Here is a 16129-nt window from a genome sequence, read left to right as displayed (position 1 = left end):
GATTTGTGTAAATGGTGGCAGAAAGCTGCTGTGGGAGAGGGGAATGTTAAAATAATCCTGTTATTCACAGGGGCAGCTGAGTACACAAGTTGGCTCTGACTGTAGACAAAGTAAATGGAAGAACATGAGGAGATACTTAGCATCCCATGCCCCACTTATGGCCTCAAAGGCATGTGGCTGGCTGCTGGACCACCTGCATCTATGGTCAGTGTAAGCAATTGGCTAAGTATCTGAAATATTAATGAATGCCAAGATTGTCACAAAATAGTAAGCAAGCTTTTGTATTCTGTGCAGCTGCTAATCAAAAGTAGGTAAGTGGATGAAATGGTGGCTTAATGTGCTGTCTATGGGCTGAAAACAACTTTCTGGACAGGAAATGCTAGGCTGCTCCCAAATTTGCCCTGGAGGGTTCTTGGGTAAAAAAATTATTTTTTTCATACAAGCATCCTTGTGTAAGCATTGCCATCTAAACAAGTGCAATAAATTGGAAAGTTAAGTAGTTTCTGAACAACAGCAATCTCATCTGAGCACAAAGTTCTGGTTTCTCTCTTAAGAATCCGGTGTGAAAATCTCACTGTAAAAATCATAGCATTTTCCAGCCACTGCAAAAATTAGTTGAAAGCGATCACCACACTAAAGCACAGCACTACACAAAATACTGCAACAATTTTCTTCTTTCAACTAGGGCTCAGATTATGTTTTCACAACCACCACTCTGTTACATGAAGCCACAAATCAATATCCAACAGCATTAGTCAGATCCCTTCTATTCAAGCATGACCAAGCTTCAGGCTCACTATTTGCCCTCAAGCCATCCCACCCGCTGAATTGGAAGAGGAAAGATAAAGCTTGAGTGTGGAGTCCGTGGAGGAAGACTGGAAGAAATTCAAAGACTACTTGCAGAAGCACTGTAAAATTAAGGAATGTTAAAACGATGTCTGATGGAAAATAAGTGGTATTGGTAAAAAGATTTTTAAGAAAATGTAAATAAGGATTGATAACTGGAAAATTGATATTTATAATAGGTTAATATCTTGAGTGAGGATAAATGCTAGAGGGTAAGGACTTGCTGAATTTAATATTTGAACTGGAATACAAAATGGGAGGTGTGAGGTCAAGAAACTAGTGAATGAAGTATAAGATATGAAAATACTAATCTATTTTCTGCTTTGATTTTTTTGGTTTTTCTTTCCTTTTTTCTTTACCTTCTTTTGTTAACTGTTTTTTATTGTGTATTTTTTATGTGTTTTGTTTTTGTATTTCTTCATTTTTGTAGTCTTTCAATTGTTTAAATTTTGAAACTTTTCATTGTTTGTGAAATTTTAATAAACATTATTTTTAAAAAAATAAAGCTTGAGTGAGACATCTTACTATATAGCAAGTGTGGCTTTTCAGACAGATACATATTGTTCATGCTTTATACACACTTTTTACAAACTGCATGAGTACTTGCAATCTCACAGCAGCAGTAATCATATTTACTATAATCCAATCCAGACAACAGGAAAACTGGACTGCTAGGTAGGGAGGTTGAATAATAAACTTGTCCAGTTGTAGGATACAGCCGATGTTCTTTGTATGACCAGGAATCTGGGCTGCTACCTTCTGACAGGAGGGAGCAGGTTTTTTACCATTTCTTTAAGGCCTGGATTCAATAGGGCTGGGGAGTGTAGTTCTCTTAGTAGTGGGTGCAATCTCGCATGCTACATCAGGGTGCTCAATTAGATTTTAAACTTTTTTCCTTCAACAACATACTTTCTCTACACCACCACCCATGCAACAACCAATTTGCTTTTGGAAATTTCAAAAGGGTTTGCTATGTAGCACTGAGGAGGGAAAAGACAATTGTGGCATTTCAAGACAAACTGCAAGTCCTCATCAGGGCGCTAAGTTTCTTTGGCTCCTAGCCAGGTATATCTTCCTGTTTTCATTACGTTTCTCCATCAAGCCCTTGCTCTCATTGTACACTTACCCTGTCCTAGCCTTTGAACAAATAATTGATACTCAAATATAAACAGTAATTGGAAAATTTTTTAGTGCAAGTTGGTCACTCAAAATAGTCTTCCAGCACATACATCATGGCAAATACATACACAGGCCCGTAGTACAGATTAAAACATTTGTTTTAAAGTAACAATGTGTTACATATTTTCATCATCTGATTCATCTTCTTCTTTCAGAGATTCCTGTAGAAATAGAAGAAAAAAGATCAGGTCCTACTGCTTCCGTGCTAACAGAGCGTATCCCACATGTTATACATACACCAGGAATCTAGCTGTGCTCACAGTTTGTGGAATTAAATAGCTGACATTTTATACCTGCTTTACATAAAAGCACACAAATTCTACAGCAGCCTGCATCATCACTTCTCCACTTAAAGGTAACTGGTATTTTAAGATTTATGGACCAGATTATCTTTTGTAAACCAAAATTACTTAAGAGGAATTGGAAGAGATGTTTTCCTCCCAGGAATGTAAGCAGAAGGTCTCCATTTCAATCCTTGGCACCTCCAAGGCAGGGCTGGGACCATTCCCCGCCTGAAATCTGGACAGCTACTGCCAGCTGGAATAGACTACTGAGCATGATGTGCCAATGTATGATGTCTAATGCAGCTTCCTATGTACAACAGACAGTGAAGTTCTAGCACTTACCTTAGCGTATTTCTCTGCTTCTTCCTTAATGTCTTTTGGGACAATTTCATGTTTTCCCTTGGTTACTATGAATTAAAGAGGAAATTTTTATTTTTTTAGAATGCAAACCTAAGTTTGAAGCAAAGGCAACGTCATATACAAATCTGCCACAAACTCATTTTGTGGTACTGTTTTCTGAAAAACAGTATGGGCTATAGTCATACAGTAGACAGACTTAAGTCACGGCTTCTGATTTCAATGGATCTACTCCTGAGCAGACTTGTTGTATGCAGCCATGGTATTCAGATTATGTACCCCCCATACAAGGGCACATGTCTTCAATTTTAAGTCAAGGGTGGGGAACCAGAGACCTGAAAGATGTTGCTGGCCTCCAACAACCCCTGCCAATAGTCAGGGATGATGTGAGTTGGAGGCTGGCAGCATCTGGAGGGACACAGGTTCTTTGTTTTAGATATGCTGTTAATTAAGGATAAATCACAGCAAGTTACAAAATTACCCTATTTTTCGCTCTATAACACGCACCAGACCATAACACGCACGTAGTTTTACAGGAGGAAAACAAGAAAAAAAAATATTCTAAACGAAATAGTGGATATATGATTTTTGTGGTCCATGCTGTGGCCACAGACATGTGATCTGACAGTGAGTTTGGAGTAGCCCAATGCAAAAATCCTGAGGATCCATGTGGATCCATGCTTTGTAACCATGGAGGAGGGAAGGAAGGGGAACCATGGATCCTCTGCTCACGACTGCAGCAGATCCCCCCCCCCGCCACCCGCAGGCATTCGCTCCATAACACGCACAGACATTTCCCCTTACTTTCTAGGAGGAAAAAAGTGAGTGTTATGGTGCAAAAAATATGGTAACTATTTTCATAAAGCAGCAAACAGTAATGAAGGAAGAGAAGATTTGAACGATACATTACTTTCTCCAACCCAACTGAGTTCAAGTTCAAAAGCTTTGTCTTTTACTTCATCATGGACTATGTAGATTCTAGAGAACATAAACACAAAAAAATTAGTTATTCCAAGTATCTATCAAGAAGTATAGTAGGAACCCACTTACAGCTTTGGGACAGGAGGAGCTCAATAGTAAACAGTTTTTACATACATTCAGAAGAGAGCATATACTCAGAAACATGCACGTCACAATTGCACGACTCCTAAAAATCACATGAAAACTCTGGCTCCTCTGTTACTTACTGGAGATAAAATGCTTCTAAAAGGGTCCTCTTTTAGAATTATTTGGCATGATTTAGTGTTTAAAGAAAGCTGCACATAATTCCATCATTTCCTGCATCTTCATTCCTCCCTTTGCACAAGCAGTAAAATACGCCAGGATTCAGCACTTGAAACATAGCTTCCCATGGTTTGTAAACAACTCAGGATTAGATGGGAGCTTTCAGCAAGGGAGGAGTAAGCTGAATGCACAACACTCACGCAATAAGCCAGGATTTTTGGTTTAACATTACACGTGAAATCGATCACCTATCAAAAGTTGAATCCACCCTCCAAATAGAAAGTTCACTCAAAATTTCAACATCTAAATAATTCATCCCTTAGCTATGTAGACTTTCACACAAAACAATGAAATTATGAGTATGAAATGCCTTAAAGTAGTTTGAAATCAAATAGGGTCATAATATGGATGTAAACAGAAAGTCCATTTTATCTGAACTGCTAGATCCCAGCCCATCATCCAAAGACAATTCAATATAAGAACTTCCCCCAGTGAATCAACCCAAACCAACATTGTAAGAAACTTACATTTTTGCAACTTCTTTAACAACATCACGGCAAGTCATATCTTTCATCTGTGGATATACAAATACAGTGAGCATTTTAATCACATACTATTGTATTTACTGTGTTCTCAAATAAAGCTCTCAAACCCAATGCACTATGGTTAAGTGTGAAATAAATTCTATCTAGATTCTCAGGAATCTCATTTCTGCACCAATCTAATTCCTGAAGAACCAAGATTATATCTACACACATCCTTTGTTATTCACAAAGCTCTTGGAAGGTCAAGTTTGAACTGGTGACAGCGGTCCAGCATTTTACTGAGAAGGCAACGCTTCTAGATACCTGGATTAATAAGCCCAGAAAATTCCTGCCCTGTGGAAAAAATGTTTCAGAGACACCTGGGATGTTTGCTTAGAAGCCAAGTCACAAGGCAATGCCTTACCTGGAGCTTTTCAATCTCTGTCTTTGCAGCTTGTCTTGCTTTTCCAATGGCACATCCCCAATAACCCTACAAATGCAACAGGAACAACTTTAAACCAAACAATATCTGTAATTATTGCAAACGTTTTACACAGTGTTGTAATGTCACAAACAAATGCATGCATGTGCCTTATCAAACAGAAGTGCAGTCCTAACCTTAATTCAGACGAAGTTCATACTGTGTCAGTCCCATTCCAGAGACCTGCACAAGTATACTGGAGATCTGGTGATCTTCTGGACTAGGGATCAGTAAGCAGCCCAAAACCAACTGCCAGCTGCTCCCTGCTGCCCCAATCACTTTAAGCTAAAGGACTTCAGTGGATGAGCAAGAGTCTCACAACTGCCTATCTACTAACTGTTCCCCACCTATGAAGATTTAACTCACGTATGAAACGCCTGATGGGTCTATCATGTATAGCTGAGCACCTTCATCATCACCATCATAGGAACCCAACATGAAGCTGAAAATGTAAAAGATTTTGTTGAAGAGGAACTGCCAGACAGAGAATAAATTACAAAAGGTCTGCAATCCTACAAACACTTAACAGGAAGTACCACTGAGTTCAATGAAGCCTACTTCCAAGTAAGCAATTTGGGAAAGTTTCACTGAAATCAGCTGCACAAGCCACAGCCCACGACTAACAGAGAGATGTTTCTATTGGGATGGGAAACTTCTGTACTTGCCACCCTATTTTGTAATGTACCATTGGGTTCATATTTAACTACTATAACTTGCCTACCATAGGCATCACCTTGCCAAATGGTAAATATAGTTCTGCCACACTTCTCTTCACTCAGATAACACTTACTGGAAAAGCTCTAATAAAAATAAAAAATAAAAAAAATCGGAAGTAGTGTGCATGCACACGAAAGCTCATACCAAGAACTAACTTAGTTAGTCTTTAAGGTGCTACTGGAAGGAATTTTTTTATTTTGACTATGGCAGACCAACACGGCTACCTATCTGTAACTGGAAAAGCTCTGTTCGTGGCGGAACAGCACAAATAAATATCTTCCCAAATTATTACATGTGGACTATGTCAAGTTGAGAATGGTTGCCTAAGAACGTGGGGTGTTCATAAGGTATGTTTTGCTGACCCATGGGTACTTGTTAAGATTCCCAATATTTTTTTAGCTTCTAGCATACCCATAATTTTAATAGAAAGGTTAAGATGTCCAATACTTGTTATTCCAAATCAGAAATTATAAGGGCAACCCTTTTTATTATGCTGATTTAAATAAGGTATGCATATATTTCTAGGTCACATACTGAGGAGAGAATAGGACTTAACCTATTCTTACTAGTGAACTGTGGGTATATTGGGTTGGACTTGGATCCAGAATTGCATGGAGTGGAACTCTGCTAACTGGATGCTCCCTTGGGCAGAGGAAAGACAGGCATTTTCTGAAAATTCCTCTCACCATGCAGTCCCTCACTGCCTCCAAAAGTCTGCTCTGGAAGGTTGGCAAGCCCTCAAAAATAATGTGAGAGAAGAAACTGGGCAGAAATCATTCTTAAAGCCTTAAAAAAAAAAACCGCCACTCTTCAGCCAAGAGACTTTCAGAGATGCTTCAAAAGAGGAGCAGTTTCAGTTGGATCCAATACACACAAACAGAAAGAGTGCAACAGCAGGTCTGGATCCAAGCCATTGAATATTCTTAGTAATGCTGATAGGAAAGAATTTGGATAAAACACACCGCGACACATTTTGAATATAATCCAACAGAACCCAGAAGACGCACCTTTTTGAAAGCAGAACTTAATTATTTCCCCTTGAGGAAGGCCTCTGTCAAAACATGCCTGGCTAAACGCTCCATCTAGCACCAGGTTGTGTTTTTCCTGCTTCCCTCCTTGCCCCTCCCCTTTTGGCTGATGCCTTCCTTTTCTTTTTCACTCTTAAGCAGTCTTGGTGGATTTTTTAAGAGGTTGTGTTAAGGAAGCAATCCAAATTTCCAAGTTCAAGCAGCAAGAGTGCATTCCTTAGATCTGGAGATCTTGCCTTCTGAAGCTTGCAAGAATCCAGCAGAGCATCTTCACTTGATTGTGCATTTAGCGCTCAGAGATAAAGGCTTTTAAATTGTGTTTTACAAATGTATTTTTCTCATATACAAACACACATTTTAAGTTACTATTTGGTCTGAACTCTGGTTGGCAAGTGTGTTGTGAATTGCAGTATAAATGAATAAAAGCTCTTACCTGCAACCAAAAGGTCTGACAGCACTGTACAGAGTATAGGCGTGTACATACATAGCCACTCTGTCTGCAAGATGCTGTTGGGGAGGAGGGAAGAAAGAAGAATGGTAAGAGCACTGAAAATATTTTTTAAATAAGTTTCCTGCAAAGCATCTGAAGCATGCTGTGTTTTTCATAAGTTGCATACGGATAGAAGCAAAAAGAAACAAAGCTCCTTACTTTCAATGGAATATTATAACCATAGTTGGATCTGAAGTTAGAAGCTTCTTCCCTTGCTATGTCAGCCAAAGAACGGGCATCAGCCAGGAGTCCTGCGACTGCCTGAAATAAACACCAGCCATCTTACAACAAAAATCAAAACAGAAATTTGAGTCAACATACCACACTCCCCGTGTATCTCTCTGGCATTATCCTTTTACAACGGACACATGATTGCCAGGCACATGTTTCCAGAACTGGTCAAACTAGCATTTCCACCCTTGCAAGTTGACGCCTCCAGCTTTCCTTCCTGGTTACAAGATGTAAGTTACCAGTGGCTTATCCAAGAGGCCATTTGACAGGGGGATAAGCCTGCTAAACGGCAATGAATGCACTAAGATACTGAGGACCAACTCACCATTCCAACATGTCGATCGACATTAAAGAGGCGTTTGTTGGATCCTTCTTCGTACAGTTTGGACAGAACTAATTTTTCGACTCCAAAGACTACACCATCTTTACACCGTATCCCAATTGCTGTACTGGAAAAAAAAGTTATGATACAGTAATCAGTTAAAAGTATTTCTTGCTAGGACTTTTCAGTCGCATTTTCAATCAGAAGGTGCTCAAGGAAAAACAGGTTAACAGTTCTTTAAAAAGCATCAATAAAAACCAACCTAATTAATTTAAAAAACAAACAACATGTCTAAACTATAATAAACAGTATCTGCAACTGATGAAAACTAGGGCAGTTCAGGAAAGGGCTGCACACGACACTAATAAGAGAACCACAATGTGTATTATATGGCATTGGAACTAAAATATTACGGTTTTAGTATTTATTCAAATTTTCATCTTTTTAGGACAGTACTGGATCAAGATAAAAAGCTACTACTATCAAATACAGTCGAGAAAACATACACATGTACTGTGGGAGAAATTCAACATCAAGCTAAGGCAATTGTTCTGTTAGGTCACACACATTGACTTTCCAGTCAGAACACCCAACCCTCTCATTAACCCCCTCACTGTTCTGGGGGTTCCAACAACTCCCACAGAGCTAATAGGGTGGGGACACAAGCAGAGGAAAGAGGGAAGTCCTGGTTAAACAAGTTGAAGTCCTGGAGCAGGGCTTCCACTGATGGGACACATTACTTGAATCTTATCCATTTTGACAGAACTTCAACTTAGTACTGTATAGCACTAACATTTTGAACCGCCAATGCAGCATGTGTTAGCTTGCCTACTATGTGCAACCTCACTGCACTGTTTTAAAAAAGCTTCCTCCTTATGGCATGAAAGTATAGCCTGAATGAAACAATACATTTCATAGACACTGATTTCCTAAAAAAATCATATGTGTATACACTGACTTCAGCAATATCCAAACTTTTTAAAGCTAAAGTTTTACACCACCATGCAACTTTTTAAAAAATCATCGAACCAAATGAATTTGATAGCTGTCAGCTGCAGTCCTAGACACACTTCCATGTGAGTAAGTATCTCTGAGGAAACATGCACAGACTGGGCTTTAGATGAAAGTAGGTTCGACTGAAATTAGTTTGACTAGCTGCTATCACATCATGAATCTGCCAAGGTGGAACAATGAAAAAGCAGCAATCCTGTTCCCACAGAGGTTCAGAGCAAAACATTGGTTGATTGTAATGAAAACAGAGGCTTCACACTGTGACTTACCTCTGAGTAAAAATGCATAATGGCAGGCTGTAAGGCTAAAACCCAACTTCACTTCCAAATGGGACTTACTCCCATGTAAGCAAGGTACAAGAATGATTTCACAGAATTCAAGAGGTCAGAACACATACAAATAAAAGCAGATAAAGGTAGGGAAAGAACCACTGGATGGTGTAGTCCAGTTAAAGGCGACTATGGGGGACACAGGTGGCGCTGTGGTCAAAAGCACTGAGCCTCTTGGGCAAATAAAAGGACCTGCAGTTCTGTGGAGAAACCCATACTTTGAATGCAGAACCAGGTAGCAGCATGTAATAGAAACTATCTTTGTCTGACGCTATACAACCAGGAGTGGGGAAGTGTACATGGCTAATGGGCTGGATCCTTCAGTACTGCACGCCCCTTAGCTCAACTTTGACCTATCAATCACATGTCAGAGTAATGTCACGATGACAACTTCAGAGGTGCTCAGTGTAATTGCCAATCAGCTGCTGCAGCAAGCCCTTCTGAACTTCATTTGTGGGTGCTGTTAAGGTTCAAAATGTGTTGCGAACAAAGCAGGGCTTGCACAAACAGCACTCATTTTCAGCCAATTATTGCCTTGGATCTGTGTTCTTACCTGCTTACACCCATCATACATGATAGCAGAGGGTCACTATTTGTGGAAGATTGTCTCAGGGACCACATGCCAGGCCTAATTAGGCCTGTGAACTGGAAACTTCCCAACCCACTAAAGAGAATTCACTGCCAGTCAAAGGAGGCTATACTGGGGTATATTGTCTAGTGGTATGGTAAGCAATTTCATTTGTAAATTCTACTGTTTAGTCTCTGCAAAAGTGTTCTTTTTAACATTAAGTTGTATATCAGGGTTTTGGTCATTTTAAAAAGGGTTTTATAAATAAATAAATAAATAAATAAATAAATAAATAAAATTTCTTACTCTTACCTGCTATTCTCCACAGCTTTCATAGCATATTCTACTTGAAACACTCTGCCATCTGGAGAAAATGTAGATGCTGACAAATCATACTGCAAAAGAGAAGCATACATTTATAGCTTTTTTTCAAAGAACAGCAAAAGGCAGTGGAAGTGGGATTCCTTAGTCAATTTCACTGAGTACCCCGCTGTATAAATAAGGTGTGTTGCTCTCCTACTAAAAAAAAATCTCTAAATTTGCACATTTCTCAAATTATGAATATTTGTTTTATTTAATTTAAACAACATATATACCACTTAACTACAATAGATAGACTACAAAATAAAAATCAGTTAAAACTATGTATTTTATGGTTTACACATGAAACAAATGCAATAATGGAAGAAATAATTCTGCCCAATAATTGAAAATCTGGGGGCAATGGCCTATAGAAAGCCAACTTCTAATTCCAAGCACATTTACTGAGCACTGAGTCCCACACAGTTCAAAATTAGGGTTGCAGCCTTAGAGAACTAAGCTCCTATGTAGCTAATAATTGCTGGGTCTGGCCATCAGTTTAACATTTGCAGGCTCTTATATGGAAAGAGAAAAAAAAAGATGTTTGAAATATATGCATACTGAACCAAATAAATATTCATGTTTGACATAAAAATTGAATGTATGTTTTGTGTAATTAATTTCTTGTTGTAACTCTCACATAAATTAAGACCAAGCAATAATTATTAAGTGCACATACCGTGCAATATTTTCTGAAATTGCAAAGCTATATATATATGAACATGCCCTTAGAAATGGCACAATATACAATTCAAGCAATTCATTACATCCTTTTTATATTTAGGAAATATCTGAAAATGCCAATTCAAAAAAATGATTTAAGTTGTGTCTTCTCATGTTCTCATTTATAAGCTACGTTGATTTTATTAAAACAATCCACACTGTACTATAAACCAACAGCCTTCCAGAACAGCCAGAGAAGCACAAAAAGCTGTTCCACGATAACATCTAGTCACACTGGACAGTTTGCATCACCTCATGCTTCAAGAACCCCTTCACCACAAAAGTAAGTTCCTGGAGCAAAGTGAAGGTAGGAAAACTTGCAGTGCAATAACACAAGTCTGCATCTGGCATTACAGGGAAGAAAAACAGGCAATGTGGGGCTGCTGTTTTCTGCTGCAGCCCAAGTAACATGAAGGCCTAATTTCAGTCTTAGAGAATTACAGAGGCAATGACTTCAGTTGTCATTTTAGACACTTCACAGTATAGTACAGAAATCAGGCATTTGTTTGGAGCATGTTTATTCCTCCTTTGTTTGAGACCTATCAATTATTGGGTGACAAAATAAATATATTGTCTGTTCACCTGTCTTCTGCAAGCATGATAACAGACCACCAACATTTTATCAACTATAGCCTATGCTATAGTTTATGCCACAATGCATACGAACACAGGGTTTTCAGGTGAGTAAGGCTGCCTCCTGGGTTTTGGTATTTGGAAATAAATGCATTTTGTTTTAATTAATTATATTTATAATATGCATGTATTGTTGCCTTTGTGAGCTCCATTCTCTTTTTCTTCTGTGGAGCTAATTTGGTTCTTGGTACCAGGTGTAGAAACTTCATAGTGACTTGGACGAGTCAACAGCTACCTCTCCTGGCCAACCAAGAACTGCAGTGACTTTCTTCCATTTCAACTTTTCATCTTATATGACCATTTCACACATTATACAATGGAAAATCCAGGTCATTATTTCAGGTGTTAGGTGTGGGTGTTAATTCATATATTTTTTTCTTAAGTCCATAGGCCCAGCCTAAAAGCTAATGTACAATCTTCTCAGAAAGGATTGCAGTGCTAAACATTGAAGTTTGTAGAAGTAGACAAAGTCTGTTCTAATGAAAGCTTGCTTAAAGTTTGAGACAGTGGCAGAGTTTGCACATCACACCATGACATAGATTGGTCCTCATGACTTTATAGCTCAATGGGGTGGGGAGGCCAAACAAATCTTAGTGCCAGAGCGCACAAAAACACAGTTTACCTTCCCACTGCAGCAGTACATATTAATCTACTTGCACAGGTATGCTTTCAAACTGCTAGGTTGGCATGAGCTGGGGCAGAGCGAAGGAGCTCACTAAGAAGCTCAGTGGTTTAAACCAGTGTTTCCCAACCACTGTTCCGCGGCACACTAGTGTGCCGCGAGATGTTGCCTGGTGTGCCGCGGGAAAAATAAAAAAATTTGAAAGATATATATATTTTTTTAAAGTCAAATTTTCGATTGGGGCGCCGTCACTAGATGACCCCTGGGGTTCCCTCCCTCCCTCCCGCTCTGCACCTCCCTCCTCCTCCTCCGGGGAGGCCCTTCCTGGCTCTCAGCCAAGGCTTGGCGGCTGCCACTCACTCACTCGCTCGCCCACCCGTCCCTCCATCCCTGCACCCGGCCTCTCCCCCTCCGTCCCCGGCGCGGGGGCTGCCGGGATCCGTAGTCCCCTCGCCCTTGGGCTCCGCGCCCGCGCGGGGTGCGCGAACTACGTTTCCCAGCGTGGCCTGGCGGGCCGGGCGTTTTGTTTGAAGCGCTCTTCTCCCGGCCATGGAATGAGCGCAGCGGCGGCGGCCGGACAGGCAGGGGCTCTTCCGCGCAGACCCCGCGCAGCCTGCCTGCACCCCCGCGGAGATCAGGCGGCAGGATGGAGCCCGGGGATTCCCGCGGAGGCGGGGAGGCGGAGGCTGCCCCCCAGGTAGGGCTGCGTCGGGGGGGGGTTATTTTTGCAATGCTGCATCCGCGCCGGAGGGGACGCATTGGACCGCGGGGAGACCCCTTGGCGGGCGTGCAAGGCAATGCATGCGTGCAGGCGTTGCATGGAGTGCAGTGCAATGCAATGGCAACGCGGCGCCCTGCATGCATGCATGCAACTTCCACCGGCGCTCCGGACTTGGCAGGTGAGGGGGGTCCCCAGTGGGCGGCAGAGAGAGCCGGGAGGGCGAAGGGGAGGCGGGGGGAGCAGCGCTGCTCCCCGAGCCGAGCCCAGGGGGAAACTTCGGCGTCGTTGCGCCGGGTGTTGGAAGCGGAGGCTGGCAGGGGCCCCTCACCTGCAAAACCTGGTCGCCTCTCATATATTTCGTGCATTGCATTCATCGCCCGCTTTCTCCTCCAAGGAGCTCCTGGGGGCGCGCGTGGTTCTCCCCGTGTTATCCTCGCAACAACAGCCCTGCGAGGTGGGTCAGGCGAGTGGCCCAAGGGAGCACCCAGGGATTGTCCTGGCCAGGTGGGGTGATTTGAACCCTGCTCTCTGCCCGGTCTTCGTCCTCATTTAGCCCCCACATGTGCATGACTGTGCATGACTGAGGTTTTCCCCCCTCGTCTTGGCTATGGTGTGAGTCTGTGCTGTTAATTAATGGGGTTCTGCCTTCGGAGAAGATGAGCCAGCCCTCAAGGAGGTGATTATGTACTTTGCTAGCAATTCATGTCCCTCCCGGCGTGACGCTGCGCGCTGACATCACGGGGCTGTAATGGTGGTGTGCCTCGAGATTTTTTTCATGAAACAAGTGTGCCTTTGCCCAAAAAAGGTTGGGAAACACTGGTTTAAACCACAGCGCCACCTACTCCCTCCAAACAACCCATGTGTAGACCACCCCACAGTTTGGTACGTTTCCACCCACTTCAAGAAAGCCAGATCCTTAATGATCCTTTAACATTATATAAAATACAAAAATATACTTAGTAGGTTAGCCATCTACTTTCCTATTCTTAAAACTATTCCAGGTAAGGGTTGTCAGCACTGATCAGCACCAAAGGCAACCCCTGCTTTTGGCCAGGATAGACTGCACTCCAGGACCCTTGATTTGGAACTCTTCCAATGTGACCAATCCCAGGTGTTATAGTTGAAGTTGCCATTTGCAACCTGCATTTTCTGCAGGGATCAGGTTGTACTTTGAGGTGCCCAATCGGAACTTAAAAGGCACCTGGCTTGCCAGGAAACAATCAAATGGGCACTTTAAGGCTCCTGGTTGATGTCAGACAAGCCCCCTCCCTGTTGAACTTCCCAAATACTTAAATTAAAAAATAATAATAATAATCCAGGGCAGGGAAGTTTTACCTGACTTCTGATTTTTATGTTCATTGAGGGTTTTTTTGGTACACCATTTAGAGACATTTGTGATTAAGCGGTTTATAAATTGATGATGACAATAGTAAATTTAATTACTCCACACAAGGTCTTGTGTATACAAGTTTGATTATATTTCTGCGCCTCTTTCTGAAGACATGAATCCCAAAGCGGCTTACAAACAAGCCGCAACAACATAACATAACATCACAAGCACAGCATAAATCATAAAATAATAAATGAAACATCAATAAAACAATCACAATTTATAAAACACTTAGCAAAGCAGCAACTAAGAAATAGGTTAAACATCACAATTATAGTGTTAAGCCCTATTATATAAACATTTATAATCCATAAAACATTTTGTATGGAGCAGGTTGCAGGGACGCGGGTGGCGCTGTGGGTAAAGCCGCAGTGCCTAGGACTTTCCGATCGTATGGTCGGCGGTTCGAATCCCCGCGGCAGGGTGAGCTCCCGTCGTTCGGTCCCAGCTCCTGCCCACCTAGCAGTTCGAAAGCACCCTTAAGCGCAAATAGATGAATAGGTACCACTTTATAGCGGGAAGGTAAATGGCGTTTCCGTGTGCTGCTCTGGTGCAGACTCGCAGGAGCAGTGACGTCACACTGGCCACGTGACCCGGAAGTGTCCTTGGATGGCGCCGGCTCCCGGCCTCTAGTGAGATGAGCGCACAACCCTAGAGTCGGACACAACTGGCCTTTGGGCAGGGGTACCTTTACCTTTATGGAGCAGGTTGGCGTTTGGTTTTGGGGATGGACTTAGCGGGCCAAATTAGACCCTTGCAAAGGGAACACTGGCCCACAGACCAGAGAGTCTCCCTGCCGCTAATTTAAAGCACGGGTGGCGCTGTGGCTTAAACCACAGAGCCTAGGACTTGCCAATCAGAAGGTTGGCGGTTCGAATCCCCGCAACGGGATGAGCTCCCATTGTTCGGTCCCTGCTCCTGCCAACCTAGCAGTTCAAAAGCACGTCAAAGTGTAAGTAGATAAATAGGTACCGCTCCAGCGGGAAGGTAAACGGTGTTTCCATGCGCTGCTGATTTGCCAGAAGCGGCTTAGTCCTGCTGGCCACATGACCCGGAAGCTGTACGCCGGCTCCCTCAGCCAATAAAGTCAAATGAGTGCTGCAACCCCAGTGTCATCCGCAACTGCACCTAATGGTCAGGGGTCCCTTTACCTTGGCAAACCAAGACCTGGGGGCTGGATGCAGCCCAATCGTCTTCTGTGCACGGTCCAGGAATCAGTGTGCTGTTACTTGAGTAGAATGTGTGCTTTTATTTAAAATGCATCTCGGGGTTATTTGTGGGGCACCGGAATTCATTCATATTTCCCCCCCATAAAAAATATAGTCTGCCCCCCCAAGGTCTGAGGGACAGTGGACCAGCCCCCTGCTGAAAAAGTTTTCTGACCCTTGATTTAAAGGATGCACATCTTTTAATCACGTTCCATGTCTCCCCTCCTCTCCCAGCTTCTCCCCAAAAGGCCTTTTGCTTTCGGTTTCCCCAAAGTGACTCAGCAGCAGTAGCACACTCCTCCCCCCCACCCCGCGCGTGTCTGTGACGTCACACGCCTCTCCTCGCAGACCCCCTTCCGCGACAGAGTCCTCTGAGGGGAAAGAAGGCCGCCCTTTCTTCCTGCCTCGCCCGCATTCCGAGCCCCCCTTTCCCCTCAGGGGCTTCGCCCAGAGACAGCGCTGCCCCGCCGCCGCCGCTTCCCTTTCCCCTCAGGGGTCACTCACCCCGGTGCCGATGGAACTCATGGCGGCGGAGAGCCGAAAGCCGAAACAACCGTTCCCTCCGCCTCCTCACCAGCCGGCCTGCTTGCCTTTCCCCTTCGCCTCCCCAGACCCCCTCAGGCAGCCACCCGCTCGCGCTTCTCACCCACCGCTCAACAACGCGCCCGCCCATTGGACGGGCACTCCGCTCTCCTAGCCAACGGCCTTTCACGCTGTTGTTTTGCGGCTGGAGGGCGGAGCCACGAACGCCTTGCGTGCGCGCTCGTGTAGAGACCGCCGAGTCACTGCAGGAAAGGGCGGAGCGCGCGCGCGCGCGCGCTCGTCAGAGTCGGGGGAGAAACAGATGGAGCACGCACGCGTAGCTCAAGTAGACCAACAAC

At 43.1% G+C, this 16129-nt stretch overlaps 1 protein-coding gene across 1 annotated transcript; it reads right to left on the bottom strand.

The window, feature by feature from the left end:
* Window positions 1-2011: 2011 nt before the first annotated feature.
* On the bottom strand, window positions 2012-15900 carry PSMA3 (proteasome 20S subunit alpha 3). Its single transcript, XM_082222547.1, has 11 exons — window positions 15753-15900; window positions 9904-9986; window positions 7687-7810; window positions 7290-7391; window positions 7074-7147; window positions 5262-5337; window positions 4839-4904; window positions 4418-4464; window positions 3577-3644; window positions 2652-2716; window positions 2012-2186 (listed from the first exon to the last, which is right to left on the bottom strand). The coding sequence occupies exons 1-11, from the start codon at window positions 15771-15773 to the stop codon at window positions 2142-2144; spliced, it is 771 nt and encodes a 256-aa protein (XP_082078673.1). The 5' UTR covers window positions 15774-15900; the 3' UTR covers window positions 2012-2141.
* Window positions 15901-16129: the final 229 nt, after the last annotated feature.

Source organism: Podarcis vaucheri (assembly GCF_965113315.1).
Source record: "Podarcis vaucheri genome assembly, chromosome: 1".
In the NCBI taxonomy this organism is placed as follows: domain Eukaryota; kingdom Metazoa; phylum Chordata; class Lepidosauria; order Squamata; family Lacertidae; genus Podarcis; species Podarcis vaucheri.
This window is presented reverse-complemented; position numbering and strand designations above follow the sequence as displayed.